Consider the following 18,499-nt stretch of genomic DNA (forward strand, 5'->3'; position numbering starts at 1 on the left):
TTTTATACACCAGGTTCTTATTAGGTATCCATTTTATACATAGTAAACATGTCAACCCCAATCGCCCAATTCATCACACCACCCTCCCCCACCACTTTCCCCCCTTGGTGTCCATACATTTATTCTCTACATCTGTGTCTCAATTTCTGCCCTGAAAACCAGTTCATCTGTACCATTTTTCTAGGTTCCACATATATGCGTTAATATACAATATTTGTTTTTCTCTTTCTGACTTACTTCACTCTGTATGACAGTCTCTAGATGCATCCACGGCTCGACAAATGACTCAATTTCATTCCTTTTTATGGCTGAGTAATATTCCACTGTATATATGTACCACATCTTCTTTATCCATTCATCTGTCGATGGGCATTTACATTGCTTCCATGACCTGGCTATTGTAAATAGTGCTGCAGTGAACATTGGGGTGCATGTGTCTTTTTGAATTACAGTTTTCTCTGGGTATATGCCCAGTAGTGGGATTGCTGGGTCATATGGTAATTCTATTTTTAGTCTTTTAAGGAACCTCCATATTGTTCTCCATAGTGGCTGTATCAATTTACATTCCCACCAATAATGCAAGAGGGTTCCCTTTCCTCCACACCCTCTCCAGCATTTGTTGTTTGTAGATTTTCTGATGATGCCCATTCTAACTGGTGTGAGGTGATACCTCATTGTAGTTTTGATTTGCATTTCTCTAATAACTAGTGATGTTGAGCAGCTTTTCATGTGCTTCTTGGCCATATGTATGTCTTCTTTAGAGAAATGTCTATTTAGGTCTTCTGCCCATTTTTGGATTGGGTTGTTGTTTTTTTAATATTGAGCTGCATGAGCTGTTTATATATTTTGGAGATAAATCCTTTGTCCATTGATTCGTTTGCATATATTTTCTCCCATTCTGAGGGTTGTCTTTTCGTCTTGTTTGTAGTTTCCTTTGCTGTGCAAAAGCTTTGAAGTTTCATTAGATCCCATTTGTTTATTTTTGGTTTTATTTCCATTACTCTAGGAGGTGGATCAAAAAAGATCTTGCTGTGATTTATGTCAGGGAGTGTTTTTCCTACGTTTTCCTCTCAGAGTTTTATAGTGTCCGGTCTTACATTTAGGCCACTAATCCATTTTGAGTTTATTTTTGTGCATGGTGTTAGGGAGTGTTCTAATTTCATTCTTTTACATGTAGCTGTCCAGTTTTCCCAGCAACACTTATTGAAAGACTGTCTTATCTCCATTGTATATCCTTGCCTCCTTTGTCATAGATTAGTTGACCATAGGTGTGTGGGTTTATCTCTGGGCTTTCTATCCTGTTCCATTGATCTACATTTCTGTTTTTGTGCCAGTACCATATTGTCTTGATTACTGAAGCTTTGTAGTATAGTCTGAAGTCAGGGAGTCTGATTCCTCCAGCTCCATTTTCCCCCTCAAGACCACTTTGGCTATTCGGGATCTCTTGTGTCTCCATATAAATTTTTAGATTTTTTGTTCTAGTTCTTTGAAAAATGCCATTGGTAATTTGATAGGGATTGCATTGAATCTGCAGATTGCTTTGGGTAGTATAGTCATTTTCACAATATTGATTCTTCCAATCCAAGAACATGGTATATCTCTCTATCTGTTTGTATCATTTTTAACTTCTTTCATCAGTGTCTTATAGTTTTCTGCATACAGGTCTTTTGTCTCCCTAGGTAGGTTTACTCCTACGTATTTTATTCTTTTGATTGCAATGGTAAATAGGAGTTCTCCCTTAATTTCTCTTTCATATTTTTTAACATCAGTGTATAGGAATGCAAGAGATTTCTTTGCATTAATTATGTATCCTACAACTTCACCAAATTCATTGATCAGCTCTAGTAGTTTTCTGGTAGCATCTCTAGGAAGCTATTTGTATATTGTCATGTCATCTGTTTTACTTCTTCTTTTCCAATTTGTTTTCCTTTTATTTCTTTTTCTTCTCTGATTGCCATGGCTAGGACTTCCAAAACTATGTTGAATAATAGTGGTGAGAATGGACATCCTTGTCTTGTTCCTGATCTTAGAGGAAATGCTTTCAGTTTTTCAGCATTGAGAATGCTGTTTGCCGTGGGTTTGTTGTATATGGCCTTTATTAAGTTGAGGTGGGTTCCCTCTATGCCCACTTTCTGGAGAGTTTTTATCATAAATGGGTGTTGAATTTTGTCAAAAGCTTTTTCTGCATCTATTGAGATGATCATATGGTATTTCTTCTTCAATTTGTTATTATGGTGTATCACATTGATTGATTTGCATATATTGAAGAATCCTTGCATCCCTGGGAAAAATCCCACTTGATCATGGTGTATGATTCTTTTAATGAGTTGTTGGATTCTGTTTGCTAGTATTTTGTTGAGAATTTTTGCATCTATACTCATCAGTGATATTGGTCTGTAATTTTCTTTTTTTGTACTATCTTTGTCTGGTTTGGGTATCAGGGTGATGGTGGCCTCATAGAATGAGTTTGGGAGTGTTCCTTCCTCTGCAATTTTTTGGAAGAGTTTGAGAAGGATGGGTGTTAGCTCTTCTCTAAATGTTTGATAGAATTCACCTGTGAAGCCATCTGGTCCTGGACTTTTGTTTGTTGGAAGATTTTTAATCACAGTTTCAATTTCATTACTTGTGATTGGTCTGTTCATATTTTCTATTTCTTCCTGGTTCAGTCTTGGAAGGTTATACCTTTCTAAGAATTTGTCCATTTCTTCCAGGTTGTCCATTTTATTGGCATAGAGTTGCTTGTAGTAGTCTCTTAGGATGTTTTGCATTTCTGTGGTGTCTGTTGTAACCTCCTTTTTCATTTCTCATTTTATTGATTTGAGTCCTCTCCCTCTGTTTCTTGATGAGTCTGGCTAATGGCTTATCAATTTTGTTTATCATCTTCTCAAGAACCAGCTTTTAGTTTTATTGATCTTTGCTATTGTTTTCTTTGTTCCTATTTCATTTACTTCTGCTCTGATCTTTACGATTTCTTTCCTTCTGCTAACTTTGGGTTTTGTTTGTTCTTCTTTCTCTAGCTCCTTTAGGTATAAGGTTAGATTGTTTATTTGAGATGTTTCTTGTTTCTTGAGGTAGGCTTCTATAGCTATAAACTTCCCTCTTAGAACTGCTTTTGCTGCATCCCATAGGTTTTGGATTGTCGTGTTTTCATTGTCATTTGTCTCTAGGTATTTTTTGATTTCCTCTTTGATTTCTTCAGTGATCTCTTGGTTGTTTCATAACGTATTGTTTAGCCTCCATCTGTTTATGTTTTTTATGTTTTCTTCCCTGTAATTCATTTCTAATACGATAGCGTTGTGGTCAGAAAAGATGCTTGATATGATTTTAATTTTCTTAAATTTGCTGAGGCTTGATTTGTGACCCAAGATGTAATCTATCCTGGAGAATGTTCCATGTGCACTTGAGAAGAAAGTGTAATCTGCTGTTTTTGCATGGAATGTCCTATAAATATCAATTAAATCTATCTGGTCTATTGTGTCATTTAAAGCTTCTGTTTCCTTATTAATTTTCTGTTTGGATGATCTGTCCATTGGTGTAAGTGAGGTGTTAAAGTCCCCCACTATTGTGTTACTGTCAATTTCCTTTTTTATAGCTGTTAGCAGTTGCCTTATGTATTGAGGTGCTCCTATGTTGGGTGCATATATAATTGTTATATCTTCTTCTTGGATTGATCCCTTGTCATTATATAGTGTCCTTCCTTGTCTCTTGTAACGTTCTTTATTTTAAAGTCTATTTTATCTGATATGAGTATTGCTACTCCAGCTTTCTTTTGATTTCCATTTGCATGGAATATCTTTTTCCATCCCCTCACTTTCAGTCTGTATGTGTCCCTATGTCTGAAGTGGGTCTCTTGTAGACAGCATATATATGGGTCTTGGTTTTGTATCCATTCAGCAAGCCTGTTTGTTTTCGTTGGAGCATTTAATCCATTCACGTTTAAGGTAATTATTGATATGTATGTTCCTATGACCATTTTCTTAATTGTTTTGGGTTTGTTTTTGTAGGTCCTTTTCTTCTCTTGTGTTTCCCACTTAGAGAAGTTCCTTTAGCATTTGTTGTACAGCTGGTTTGGTGATGCTGAATTCTCTTAGCTTTTGCTTGTCTGTAAAGCTTTTGATTCCTCCATCGAATATGAATGAGATCCTTGCCAGGTAGAGTAACCTTGGTTGTAGGTTCTTCCCTTTCCTCACTTTAAGTGTATCATGCCACTCCCTTCTGACTTGTAGGGTTTCTGCTGAGAAATCAGCTTAACCTTATGGGAGTTCCCTTGTATATTTGTCATTTTTCCCTTGCTGCTTCCAATAATTTTTCATTGTCTTTAATTTTTGCCAATTTGATTACTATGTGTCTCGGCGTGTTTCTCCTTGGGTTTATCCTGTATGGGACTCTCTGCGCTTCCTGGATTTGGGTGGCTATTTCCTTTCCCGTGTTAGGGAAGTTTTCGACTATAATCTCTTCAAATATTTTCTCGGGTCCTTTCTCTCTCTCTTCTCCTTCTGGGACCCCTATAATGTGAATGTTGCTGTGTTTAATGTTGTCCCAGAAGTCTCTTAGGCTGTCTTTTCTTTTCATTCTTTCTTCTTTCTTCTGTTACCCAGCAGTGAATTCCACCATTCTGTCTTCCAGGTCACTTATCCATTCTTCTGCCTCAGTTATTCTGCTATTGATTCCTTCTAGTGTAGTTTTCATGTCAGTTATTGTATTGTTCATCTGTGTTTGTTTGTACTTTAATTCTTCTAGGTCTTTGTTAAACATTTCTTGCATCTTCTCGACCTTTGCCTCCATTCTTTTTCCGAGGTCCTGGATCATCTTCACTATTACTATTCTGAATTCCTTTTCTGGAAGGTTGCCTATCTCCACTTCATTTAGTTGCTTTTCTGGGATGTTGTTTCTTCATCTGGTACATAGCTCTCTGCCTTTTCATCTTGTGTTTCTGTGAATGTGGTTTTTGTTCCACAGGCTGCAGGATTGTAGTTTTTCCTGCTTCTTGCTTCATTGATTCCTTACTGCACTTATATTCAAGACAGAGTTCCATACATTGGCCCACAGACTACACTATGTGACCTCTGTCTACCTCTTCAACCTCATCGTAGTGTCTCTTCCTCCAGATCTTTCAGTTTATATATGTGCCATATTCTTTCCTGCTCATCACTTGAGCACTTGCTGGTCTTCTGCTAGAATGTTCTTCCCTTTCTCTGGTTAACCACTATTTATCCCTTGGATCTCAACTAAAATGTCACTCCTCAGTCGGGCCTGTCTTGTTACCAGTCTCTCATGATACCCTCTAATTGTCATTTAATACTTACCACACAATAATTATGCAACTGTTAGATAATAACTATGCAATTATATAGGTAATTATTATTTAATGGCTATCTTTTAAACACTAAACTGTAAACTCCTTGGGAGCAGAAACCTCATCTATTTTTTATAATTTTATTTTTTTAAGTTTTATTGAGGTATAATTCCCTTATCATGAAATTCTCCCACTGAAGTATACAACTTATTTAATAAACTTATAATTGTGTGATCCTCACCACAGTCATTTTAGAAAACTTCCATCATCGCAAAAATGTTTCCTTGTATTCATTTGCAATTCACCACTACCACTCCCACCCCCAGCCCTTGGCAACCACTAAGCTTCTTTCTGTTTCTAAAAACATCTTTTCTGGACATTTCCAATAAATGGATTATATAATATATGGTCTTTTGTGCCTGGATTCTTCTACTTTGCATAATGTTTTGAGGTTCATCCATGTTGTAGCATGTATCTGGAGCCTGTTCCTTTTAATTGCTGAGTAGTATTCCACTGTATGGCTGTATGGCTATACTAAATGCTGTTTATCCATTGGTGAACAGTTGGATTGTTTCCAGTTTGGGGCTGTATTAAATAATACTACCATGAATATTCACATATTTTTTTTTTCTTTTTGCGGTATGCGGGCCTCTCACTGTTGTGGCCTCTCCCGTTGCGGAGCACAGGCTCCGGATGCGCAGGCCCAGCGGCCATGGCTCACGGGCCCAGCCGCTCCGCGGCATATGGGATCCTCCCAGACCGGGGCACGAACCCGTATCCCCTGCATCGGCAGGCGGACTCTTAACCACTGCGCCACCAGGGAGGCCCCACATATTTTTTAAGTAGAGTTTTGTTTTCATTTCTCTTGTGTGGGTACATGCTGCCAGGAGTGGAACTGCTAGTGGAGTTACATGTTATGTAGATGTTTTAACAGTTTAAGAAATCACCAAACTGTTTTCCAAAGTGGCTGTACCATTTTACAATAATGTATGAAGAATGCCAGTATCTCTATACCCTTGCCATTGATTATAGCCATTCTAGTGGGTATGCAGGTGGTATCTCATTGTTTCAATTTGCATTTCCCCAATGATTATGTTGAGCACTTTCTTATGTGCTATTAGCCATTCATCTTCTTTTGTGAAATGCCTATTCAATTCTTTTGCCCAGTTTTTAATTCAGTTGTTTGTCTTAGTATTGAATTGTAAAAGTTCTTTATATATTCTGGATACAAGTGCTTTACCTGATATATCATTTGCAAATATTTTCTCCCAGTCTGTCGTTATCTTTTCATACTTTTTTTTTTTTTTTTTTGTGGTACACGGGCCTCTCACTGTTGTGGCCTCTCTTGTTGCAGAGAACAGGCTCCGGATGTGCAGGCTCAGCAGCCATGGCTCACAGCCCTAGCTGCTCCGCGGCATGTGGGATCTTCCCAGACCAGGACACGAACCCATATCCCCTGCATTGGCAGGCGGACTCTCAACCACTGCGCCACCAGGGAAGCCCAATACTTTTTTTTAAAAAATAAATTTATTTATTTATTTTTGGCTGCGTTGGGTCTTCGTTGCCGTGCGCGGGCTTTCTTTAGTTGTGGCGAGTGGGGGGCTACTCTTCGCTGCGGTGCGTGTGCTTCTCATTGCAGTGGCTTCTCTTGTTGCAGAGCACGGGCTCTAGGCATGTGGCCTTCACGTGAGCTCAGTATTTGTGGCTCATGGGCTATAGAGTGCAGGCTCAGTAGTTGTGGTGCATGGGGTTAGTTGCTCCATGGCATGCAGGATCTTCCTGGACTAGGGATAGAACCCGTGTCCCCTGCATTGGCAGGTGGATTCTTAACCACTGTGCCACCAGGGAAGTCCCCTTTTCATACTCTTTTTTTTTTTTTTTTTTTTTTTTGCGGTATGCGGGCCTCTCACTGCTGTGGCCTCCCCCGTTGCGGAGCACAGGCTCCGGACGCGCAGGCTCCGGACGCGCAGGCTCAGCGGCCATGGCTCACGGGCCCAGCCGCTCCGCGGCACATGGGATCCCCCCAGACCGGGGCACGAACCCGTATCCCCTGCATCGGCAGGCGGACTCTCAACCACTTGCGCCACCAGGGAGGCCCCCCTTTTCATACTCTTAATGATGGCTTTTGAAGAAGAAAAGCTTTGAATTTTGATGTAGTCGAATTTATCAATATTTTCCTTTATAGATCATACTTGTGATGTCATATTTAAGAGCTCTTTGTCCAACTCAAGGTAATGAAGATTTTCTATATTTTCTTCTAGATGTTTTTAGCTGTTATGTTTAGGTCAATGATCCACGGTGAGTTAAATTTTGTGTGTGGTGTGAACCAAGGGTCTAAGTTGTTTTGTTTGTTTTTGCATGTGGATATCCAGTTGTCTCTGCACCATTTGTTGAAGAGCCCACCCTCTCCCCATCAAATTTTCTAGGTACTTTTGTCGAAAATCAATTGTACATAAATGTAAGAATCTAATTCTAGATTCTGAATTCTGCTTCATTGATCTTTATGTCTACCCTTATGTCAGGACCATACTGCCTTAATTATTGTGGTTTCATAATAGGTTTTGAAATCAGGTTAGTGGAAGTCCTCCAACTTTGTTCTTTGTTTGCAGAATTGTTTTAGCTCTTCTAGATCCTTTGCAATTCCATATAAATTTTAGAATCAGCTTGTCAATTTCTACATAAAAGCATTCATAGACTTTTATAGTGATTGTATTAAATTTATCAATCAATTTGGAGAGAACTGCCTAAATTTAGAACTGTCTAAATTTATTTAGATATTCTTGAATTTCTCTCGGCAACATTTTGTGCTTTTCAGTGCACAAGAATTTCACTTCTTTTGTTAAATTTATTATTAAATATCTTATTTTTGATGCTATTGTGAATAAAACTGTTTCCTTAACTTCATTTTTGGATTGTTTGTTTCTGTTTTTGCTGACCATTTATTATTTGTCTCTGACCACTTACTATTTGGAAGTTGGAGGACTTCCACTAACCTGATTTCAAAACCTATTATGAAACCACAATAATTAAGACTGTATGGTACTGACATAAGGATAGACAATAAAGATCAATGAAGCAGAATTGAGAACCTAGAAATAGATCCTTACATATATGGCAAACTGATTTTCGCCAATAGGGCTGGATGAATTAATGAGAAACTAAAAAGTGTTTTCACGTTTCTTACATACATAAACTTTCAATGTACTTTTAAAAGCTTTTTCATAGCATAATTTCTATACTGCATTGTATATTTATTTTTATAGACTTTTAAAATACAGTCTTCTTGAAAAGAGCAGAGGCATCTTATTCATCTTTGTATTTCTGGCACACAGTAGTTAACTCAATAAATTTGTTGAATGAATGGAATATAGCAAAGCTTTGAATCAGCCATCCCTATTAAAAGGGAAGGGAAGAGCACTAGCTTTTTCAAGGATTAGGAATATGTTTTATAATATCTTTGTAACTTGCTTTAGTGACTCCTCATCATATAGGGTTTTGCATATAGTTCCTGACTGACTGCTAAGCAAGAGGGAGCTCATATAATAAACTCTGAGAACTTTCTCTCAAGAACTTCACATTCTCATAGCAAGAGATCTGCAAGGTAGTAGGTAATAAATCATTTATCTTTATCCTACAACTAATGCTTCTCAAATGTCTAACTGTATCTAGAGGAGTAATTAATGGGTAAAATCAAAGGCAATCTAAGATAACAGTTTAGGGATAAAACCCTATGAGTAAGAAGTGCTTCCAAAAATATCTTCTACTTAAGATAAATGAGCTTTAAACTCTATTTTAGTTAAAAGTTAAGGAGGAAAAGTCTAATTCACTAGTAGGACTAAATCTAAAGATCTACCACATTAAAAAGACATCTCATGTTTAAGGTGTGCTCCAAAATAATATGGAAGCAGGAAAAGTAGGAGCAGGGGTTATAGATGAAATAATTCTGAACTAAATCAACTATACTTCAATTAGAAAAAAAAAAAAAAAAAGACTGACCAAAATTGTTGAAGCTGGGTGATGGGTTCATTAAGGGTTTATTATACCATGCTATCTACTTTTGTGTAAATATTCCACAATAAACAGTTCCAATGAAAAAGATATCTTAATGGGATGGATATGACAGAAATTTCTGTCACAGAAATAAAGTATGTAGTAGGCAAATCCTTTTTGTGTACAGATATCTTTAAAACAGTTTTTGTTCAAAAATCTGAACTTTTAAATCTCCAAGACAATTTTCAATTTTCTTTGAATAAATCTTTAGCAGAAAATACTGAGGAACAGGTCTAAATTACTTAGAGAAAAAAAATGCCAGGGCCTCCCTGGTGGCGCAAGTGGTTGAGAGTCCGCCTGCCGATGCAGGGGATACGGGTTCGTGCCCCGGTCTGGGAGGATCCCATATGCCGCGGAGCGGCTGGGCCCGTGAGCCATGGCCGCTGAGCCTGCGCGTCCGGAGCCTGTGCTCCGCAACGGGGGAGGCCACAACAGTGAGAGGCCCGCATACCGCAAAAAAAAAAAAAAAAAAAAAAAAAAAAAAAAAAAAAAAAAAAAAAATGCCAAAAAAATTCAAAATTGCCCAATGCTTTGACTTTTCTTTATAATGAAAATCACCAAAATTCCTTTCTGCTCTAAAAATATTATTGAAAATAAACTAAAAACCTCAGTGCTGCTCCTTATTATACCCACTTATAAAAGGTTTGTAACTTTCATAACAGATTGGAAACAAAAAGAGGGCCTGAGAACTATTAATTTCATAAAACCATGAGTGTTTGTTAGACAAACAGTAAACTGTTAGAGAAAATAGCAAATCAGTCATAATTTCGAAAAAAGATTCTTTTTTCAAGTGTAACAAATTTGACTGATGCATTTAGGGATAACTAAAAGGAATTACAACACAGAAGAAGAAAAACCCAAGAGAAAAGAAAGAAAAAAAAGTAAACTCTTCTCAAAAGATTCCCTAGAGGTCACAATTTAGTTCTGAGAAAAATGTTTTCTACTCTTGGCTTCAAGTTAAGTAACTACAACTTGAAAATATGACAGAATATACTGGAGAAAAACCCTGTTATCTTCCTTCCCAGCTTCATCTCCAAAATAAAAGAGAAGGCAAACAATAAGTAGATGCAATTGACTAATTACTCATCTGTAACTCACCTGCAGGAAACATGAATCGCATTTCTCTTTCTGCTGCAGCAAAATCATTACTTCCATGAAGTGCATTCCTTAGCTCATCTGTGCCATAAATTGCCCTTAGACTAAAAGCAAGTTAGAGATGATGACCATCCAATCTGACATACTTTCTTTACTTTTTACATATGCATTCTATTTAGGAATTTTACAGAAGCATCGCCACTTCTCACATATGGAGGTCTTAATCTATTTTGAATTTAAGCATAAATCTATCTACATGAGGGTCAAGTATATTTAAATCTGCGGGAGGGATACACTGGAAAAATAAGAGTTACCTGGGTGAAAAAGAGGTGTTGCTTTGTGACAATTGAAAAAGCAATGCATTTTCAAAGTGCAAGAACTCAATGCCCTCTGGTTTCCAGACATTAATGATAATGCTGAAAATCTGAGTTTCTGGTACTGCGTTACCAATATTCTATAAAATACCATACCAATATTCCCATGAAAAATCCTACATCAGTGGCAGTTTAATTCAAGGATGAGAGAAAAATAAGGCTAGTCAACCATAAATCAAAATTCTCTGAGACCTTTTGTGGTATTTGATATTAAAATACACATTTAAGTGTTAAAACACAAAATGGACCTCCCCCACCCAGCCCTCCACCACCACCAAAAAAAATCAGGTTATTTAGGAAAACCTTCAAATTAAAGAAAATTCCTATTACAATGTAATCAGATTTTTTTTTCATTTTCATAGTTGGATTCCATTTCTCCCCCAGGAAAGTTACCTGTCTGGGTGTGTCTCCTTAGCTACTAAGCTATTACTTGGTCCCAAGAGTTCTTTCCAGTAAGAGATGGCTTTATGTCTAGCTAGTATCATGGCAACAAGTGGTCCAGAACTCATGTAAGCTGTTAAATTGGGGAAAAACATTTTCCCATACTGTTCCACATAAAAGTTACTACAGTGCTCAGGGCTGAGATGCAGTTTTCTTCTCTAAAAGAGAAACAATATCAACAAAAGCATTATTGACAGTTCAATAATACCTCATTAAGTCATTAATAATTTGAAATTAGTACCAATCTGACCACAAATTTGAGATTTATTTTTGTATTATGAACAAAGGGCAAGATAAGAAAGTTAAATGTAGGCTGTAAATAAGAATTATTTAACCTACTTAAGAAAAACTATTTCTGTTGGGCAGCCTCTTTCAACATATGGTATGTTAATGACAAATTCATCATATCTCCTTCTTAAAGTAAAAACACGCCAATCATCAATATTCTGTTAATACATACTTTGCATAAAGTAACAAAATTGGACTTTAGAATATTCCAAATTCATCTTTCCCTATCTATTTGTGATATTTTCCTATTCATTGTGAAATTTTCCTACATATTTTAGGGAGCTGGTCTCATTATGGTATTTAGAAATAGTACGCAGGATAATGATGCAGTAAACAAGTTTTTCACTTGAACATGAAAGTTGTATATTCTTTATTCTGGTTCTGCCATAAATATGTTGATTCACTATGATTTTAAGAATAATTAGTTAGCATTAAGTTTGTTAATTTGAAAGAATATGAAATGTTTGGGACAAATAAATGTTACTTTTGTTCACAAATGAGAAACTATATGAATGAATTATTAAATTTTAAAAACCAAAGAAGCTGAGTCAGTCATTCTTCCAATTAGAAAGCTTCACATTTTCCCTAAGAGCAACTATTTGAGTACATCTTGTTTATTTATTTATTTTTGGCTGCGTTGGGTCTTCGTTGCTGCGCACGGGCTTTTCTCTAGTTGTGGCAAGAGGGGGCTATTCTTTGTCGCCACGCACGGGCTTCTCATTGCGGCAGCTTCTCTTGTTGAGGAGCACAGGCTCTAGGCACGTGGGCTTCAGGAGTTGTGGCACGTGGGCTCACCAGCTGTGGCTCACGGGCTCTAGAGAGCAGGCTCAGTAGTTGTGGAGCACGGGCTTAGTTGCTCCGTGGCATGTGGGATCTTCCCGGACCAGGGCTCGAACCCGTGTCCCCTGCATCGGCAGGCAGGTTCTTAACCACTGTGCCACCAGGGAGGTCCCTTGAGTACATTTTTTTTAAAAATCACTCCATTACTACTGTTTATCAGATCCACTAAAGGTGGATCATGAGGGAAAGGGCTCAAAATATAATAGAGGGATTCAAAGTAGACATCAAGGAAAACTCGCTGGAGTAAGGATGATGAGACATGGAGATAAATTACTAGGGGAAGGCTAAAAATCTCCAAGATTAAGGCAGATATCCATCTTTCTAAAATGGGTTAGAGGGCTTCCCTGGTGGCGCAGTGGTTAAGAATCTGCCTGCTGATGCAGGAGACATGGGTTCGAGCTCTGGTCTGGGAAGATCCCACGTGCCACGGAGCAACTAAGCCCGTGCGCCACAACTACTGAGCCTGCGCTCTAGAGCCCACGAGCCACAACTGAGCCTGTGCTCTAGAGTCCATGAGCCACAACTACTGAGCCTGTGTGCCACAACTCCTGAAGCCCACGAGCCTAGAGCCCATGCTCTGCAACAAGAGAAGCCACTGCAACAAGAAGCCCGTGTACTGCAACAAATAGTAGCCCCCACTCGCCACAACTAAAGAATAGCCCAAGCACAGCAATGAAGACCCAATGCAGCCAAAAATAAATAAATAAATATATTTATTTAACTAAATAAATAAAATAAAATGGGTTAGATTTTCCTGAGAGTACAGTGTGAATTTTACCAAGTGACCTACTTCTTAAAGTCCCTTCCAAAACTATCATGTGTCTTCAAGTTTCAGAAACTTGATAAAATTGCTTGGTTTGTAGAGAGGGATCTACTGCCCAGAGCAAGAATCTTGGAGAGATGCTTACTAGGTAGGTCAGCAATGCTATGAACAGGCTCTACTGGACAAACATAATATTCTCACTAGTCAAGGATCAGTTACAGTACTGTAAAAAAAAAAAAAAGGTGCTGACATCTATTCTCATATTAAAATTCATATAGTCAAGAAATAGAAGAAATTTGAGAAGTTATAACAGTGCCTGATTTAGTATAATCCTTGATTTTATTATTTAAAATTAAGATATGCCAGTATTTGTGATTCTTATGCATATTGATTTGAGTGCTTTTTTTGCTGCATTGTAAGCCCTTATCTGCCATTACACCCCTTAACAAGCAAGGGAAGCTATATTCTGCAGGTATGCTAGCTAATGCAGCATAATTTTAAAAATTAAGGGCTCATCTTAAACTAAAGTTGATACTGAATCAGTGATTCCATCAGTTGCTTTAAAATTAGATCAGAAAAACTTTTTTGGAATTTAGATTAATATTTTCACAAAGAGGGAATTTCCTGGCAGTCCAGTGGTTAGGAGTCTGTGCTTTCACTGCCAACGGCATGGGTTGAATCCCTGGTAGGGGAACTAAGATGCCGCAGCCGCGGCCAAAAAATAAATAAATAAATAGAAATCAACAACAACAACAACAAAAAATATTTTCACAAAGAGGAGTCATTAGTTTGTAACACAGGAAAGACTGCTACCTACTGAAAGAATACATCATATTTTAGGAGGTTTTTCCTAGATGGGACAAGAAAGCCTCAAGTTCAATGAACTCCCACCTATAATAGAGCCTATTTTTAAAGCATACTATACAAAGGACAAATGATTCCACTGACATGAGACACCTGGAATAGCAAAGTCATAGAGACAGAAAGTAGAATAGTGGTTACCAGGGGTAGGGAGAGGGCTAAACAGGGAGTTAGTGTTTAATGGGTACAGTTTCAGTTTGAGATGATGAAAAAGTTCTAGAGATGGATAGTGGTGATGGCTGCACAACAGTGTGAAGGTACTTAATGCCCCTGAAATGTACACTTAAAAATGGTTAAAAAGGTAAATTTTATGTTGTGTATATTTTATCACAATTAAAACAAAAAAGAAGCATACAATATACCAAGGTGTTCTTTGGTTTGAAATTTCTTGCTGACTAGGGAAAGTGTTAAATATTAGCATTTATACTAAGTTTTTTTTAACAGTTTTAATTTATAGTTATCATTAACTCCTTAATTATTTTTTCACTAATTTTTTTCAAAATATGGACTTAAAAGACAAATTGGAAACTTTATATTATTTGTATACTTTGTTTTTTTCTCAAATTAATGAGTAATATACTTACAGGGCTAAAAAACTCAAAGCAATATAAAAAGGTTTATATGAAAAATCTCATTCCCATCTGTCCTAACCCAGCCTGTTCTTCCTTGCCCTCAATATGCAACCATTTTTTAATGGTTATCTCCTAGTTTCATTTTGCAAATACCGGCAAACATGAATATATATTCCTTTTTCTCTTTCTATCACAGAAAGTAGCTACACGTTGTTCTGCATCTTGCTTTTTTCCAGAACAGGACACAGAGAGGTTTATAATTAGTTGCATGGTATTCAATTTGGTGGATCGCCAGGGTCAATTTAACCAATCTTCTAATGCTGGGTTGTTTTCAATCTTTTACTTGTAAATAAATAATGCTGCAAAAAATAACCTAGATATAGGTCACTTCATATTAATACATGGGTTATAGGAGAGATTCCCAGAAGAGTACTGCTGGGTTTAAGGGTATATGCATCTGTAATACTGATAGATAATTTCCAGATCCCCTTCCATAGGGGTTATGTCATTTACTTTTATATTCTTGCCAGATGGTATCTCAGTGTCATTTTAATTTGCCTTTTTCCTGCTTAGAGATTGAGCATCTTTTCCTATGTTTCAGAAGCATTTGTTTTTCTTTTTCTGTGACCATCCACATGTACTGCCCATTTTCAACTGAATTTTTATCCTGTTCTAGCAGCTTTTTATATACTAGGGAGATTAGCCTTTGTGATATGAATTACAAATCTTCTTCCCAAGTTTGTCATTTGTTTTGACTTTGTTTATTATGTTTATTTGGCCATGTGCAAGTTTTTTATATTTATACTTTTATCAATCTTTTCCTTTATGGTACCTAGACTTTTTTTTTAAATAAATTTATTTATTTTTGTCTGTGTTGGGTCTTCATTGCTGCACATGGGCTTTCTCTAGCTGTGGCGAGCGGAGGCTACGCTACGTTGCAGCACATGGGCTTCTCATTGCGGTGGCTTCTCTTGTTGCAGAGCACGGGCTCTAGGCACACGGACTTCAGTAGCTGAGGCATATGGGCTTCAGCAGTTGTGACGCGTGGGCTCAGTAGTTGGGGCTCGCGGGCTTTAGAGCACAGGCTCAGTAGTTGTGTCACGCGGGTTTAATGGCTCTGCAGCACGTGGGATCTTCCCAGACCAGGGCTCAAACCCATGTACCCTGCATTGGCAGGTGGATTCTTAACCACTGTGCCACCAGGGAAGCCTGAGTTTTCTCCTTTTTTTATTTTTTAAAAGATTCAATAGGCAATATGACACTGTATATTTATTAGAGAATAAAAAACTGAAATTTCAAATAAGGATGGTAGAGAAAAAAGAAAGATTAAAAATATTCCATTCTAAAGACGCAGACATAGAGAATGGACTTGAGGACATGGGGAGGGGAAAGGGTAAGTTGGGTCACAGTGAGAGAGTGGCATGGACATATATACACTACCAAATGTAAAATAGATAGCTAGTGGGAAGCAGCCGCATAGCACAGGGAGATCAGCTCGGTGCTTTGTGACCACCTAGAGGGGTGGGATAGGGAGGATGGGAGGAAGATGCAAGAGGGAGGAGATATGGGGTTATATGTATATGTATAGCTGATTCACTTTGTTATAAAGCAGAAACTAACACACCATTGTAAAGCAATTATACTCTAATAAAGATGTTTTTAAAAAATTCCATTCTATTTGTTAATTTTTTTAATTTGATAATGTTTAACAACACTCTATATTCATTTTCAAAACTACCAACTGCAGAACAAGTATAAGGCTTAAAACATTAAACGTTTGTAAATAACTGGAAAAAAAAAAAAACAACCAAAAAAAACACCCAACAGGTGCTTCCCTGGTGGCGCAGTGGTTGAGAGCCCGCCTGCCGATGCACAAACCCGTGTTCGTGCCCCGGTCCGGGAAGATCCCACATGCCGCGGAGCGGCTGGGCCTGTGAGCCATGGCCGCTGAGCCTGCGTGTAAAAACACTCAACAGTCAAGAGAATACCAAGTAAATAGACTGTGGCTCATCTGTACAGAAAAGTATTACACAGAAGTTAGGAAGAATGAGATAGATTCAGATGTAATGATCTAAGGGACTATGATAATAGTAATATCTGAGGGACTCTGTAAAGGGGGTCAAGGGAAGGGGACTGTCCTACTTTATGGGGGGAAAATGTTTGTAAATGCATTTAAAAAATCCTAGAAGAACAGGAAAAGTGTTAAGTGGTTGCCTCTCTCTGGAGTTTAGGACTTGAGCTGGGAGAGGAGAGATGGAAGAAAAAGAAATTTTACTTCTCATTTTATATCCTTTTGAAATGTAAAAAATCTTTTGTAATATTATCACATGTAACTTTTATACTTACAAGAATAAACCTAAATTTCATGCTAAATACTAAGGATCTAAATGGGCTAACACAGTTACATAAACATTTTTAAAAGGTAAAATCAAAGGTAATCTTGGACTTCCCTGGTGGCGTAGTGGTTAAGAATCCGCCTGCCAATGCAGGGGTCACGGGTTCGAGCCCTGGTCGGGGAAGATCCCACATGCCGCGGAGCAACTAGGCTCGTGCACCACAACTACTGAGCCTGTGCTCTAGAGCCCACAAGCCACCTACTGAAGCCTGCGCGCCCAGAGCCCGTGCTCCGCAACAAGAGGAGCCACTGCACTGAGAAGCCCACTCACTGTGACGAAGAGTAGCCCCTGCTCACTGCAACTAGAGAAAGCCCGTGTGCAGCAAAGAAGACCCAACGCAGCCAAAAATAAAAATAAATAATAGTAATTAATTTTTAAAAATAAGGTAATCTAATATAAGTTTAGGGACATAACCCTATGCCTAAGAAGAGTTTCCAAATATATCTTCTACTTAAGATAAGTGAATTTTAAATTCTATTTTAGTTAAAAGCTAAGGAGGAAAATCCTAATTCACTAGAGAGAAAAAAAAACATGATGATCCTGCCCAGAAGTTACCTGAACAATGGTGAATCCAGATCTGAGAATAATATCTTGTATCTCCTCCTCTTTGTCAACAATATCTGGTTTGATAATGGCCAGAGTCTTTTCTACATAGATCTGAGGTGGGGGCATTGATAGCTCCATTCTGGCTTTTCAGGGTACAATTTAAGAGATTCTTGATTGGTATCAACTGCAATGACAGGCACCCCCCACCCCAAATTTAATGTAATTGTGACTAAACAGCATTATCAGGTGCTTGATTTTATTAATTTATAAAGCTGGAAACTGTCATACCTTTTTCAACAAGCAGCGTCTCAATAATACGATTTCTACTCTGCGTCTAAGTCCTGCCGTGGGTTTTCCTAAGCACTTTCATGGAGGTGGAGAGACCAAGGAGCAAGGCGAAAGCCTAGGACCCTGGGGGCCCAGGAGGAGACTAGGTCTGCAACCCTCCGCGCTGCTCAGCGTCCCGCCCCCCGGGAAGCTTAGCGTCAAGCCCGGTTGGAAAGCAGAATCCCTGACCCTCTGTAGGCTGCACCCCCAGATTCCTTCTGAATCCGACCCTCATCTGGGCACTCACCTCAGCCCGGGCTCCTCGAGAGTCACCACATGTTGTTGCTAGGAGACCGGAAACTCAGCTTAGAGACGGTGGCTGCAGAGGCCCAATTCCAGCAGAGCGCTTCACAGCCCTTGGCTAGCTCAAGAAAGGGAACCAGCCACAGGCATTTTTATTTCCCTTGCACATTTTAAAAGCAATAGACGTTTTCTAACATTTTCCTCATAATTTATCTTACTTCATCCTCCTAGCCATTCGAAGGACACTTCAATTATCTCCACTTTATAAATGAGACAAATCATACACACTTTCCCTCGTCCTACCCCAGCCCCTTCCAGACAGTGTATGTAAGAAAACCCATGTTAAATACCTTCCCTATTTCACCAGATAATGCTATCCCCTCTATTCCCAGCTTCTGTAAACATGA

General features: G+C 38.2%; 1 protein-coding gene across 3 annotated transcripts in view; it reads right to left on the reverse strand.

Moving 5' to 3' along the window:
• NME5 (NME/NM23 family member 5) overlaps nt 1-18,137 on the reverse strand; it is a 36,814-nt gene extending 18,677 nt beyond the window's left edge. The window contains exons 1-4 of one of the 3 annotated variants that reach the window (XM_060091971.1): nt 18,097-18,137; nt 17,532-17,706; nt 11,209-11,414; nt 10,445-10,545 (exon numbers count right to left, since the gene is read on the reverse strand). In XM_060091971.1, the coding sequence (XP_059947954.1) occupies nt 10,445-10,545; nt 11,209-11,414; nt 17,532-17,660 (436 nt within the window). In that variant the 5' untranslated portion in view covers nt 17,661-17,706; nt 18,097-18,137. Of the gene's footprint in view, nt 1-10,444; nt 10,546-11,208; nt 11,415-17,531; nt 17,707-17,810; nt 17,880-18,096 lie in introns of those variants that run through there. The other 2 variants (XM_060091973.1, XM_060091972.1) reach the window with 2 other exon arrangements.
• Between the last annotated feature and the right edge of the window lie 362 nt (nt 18,138-18,499).

Source organism: Mesoplodon densirostris, chromosome 3 (assembly GCF_025265405.1).
Source record: "Mesoplodon densirostris isolate mMesDen1 chromosome 3, mMesDen1 primary haplotype, whole genome shotgun sequence".
Lineage (NCBI taxonomy): Eukaryota > Metazoa > Chordata > Mammalia > Artiodactyla > Ziphiidae > Mesoplodon > Mesoplodon densirostris.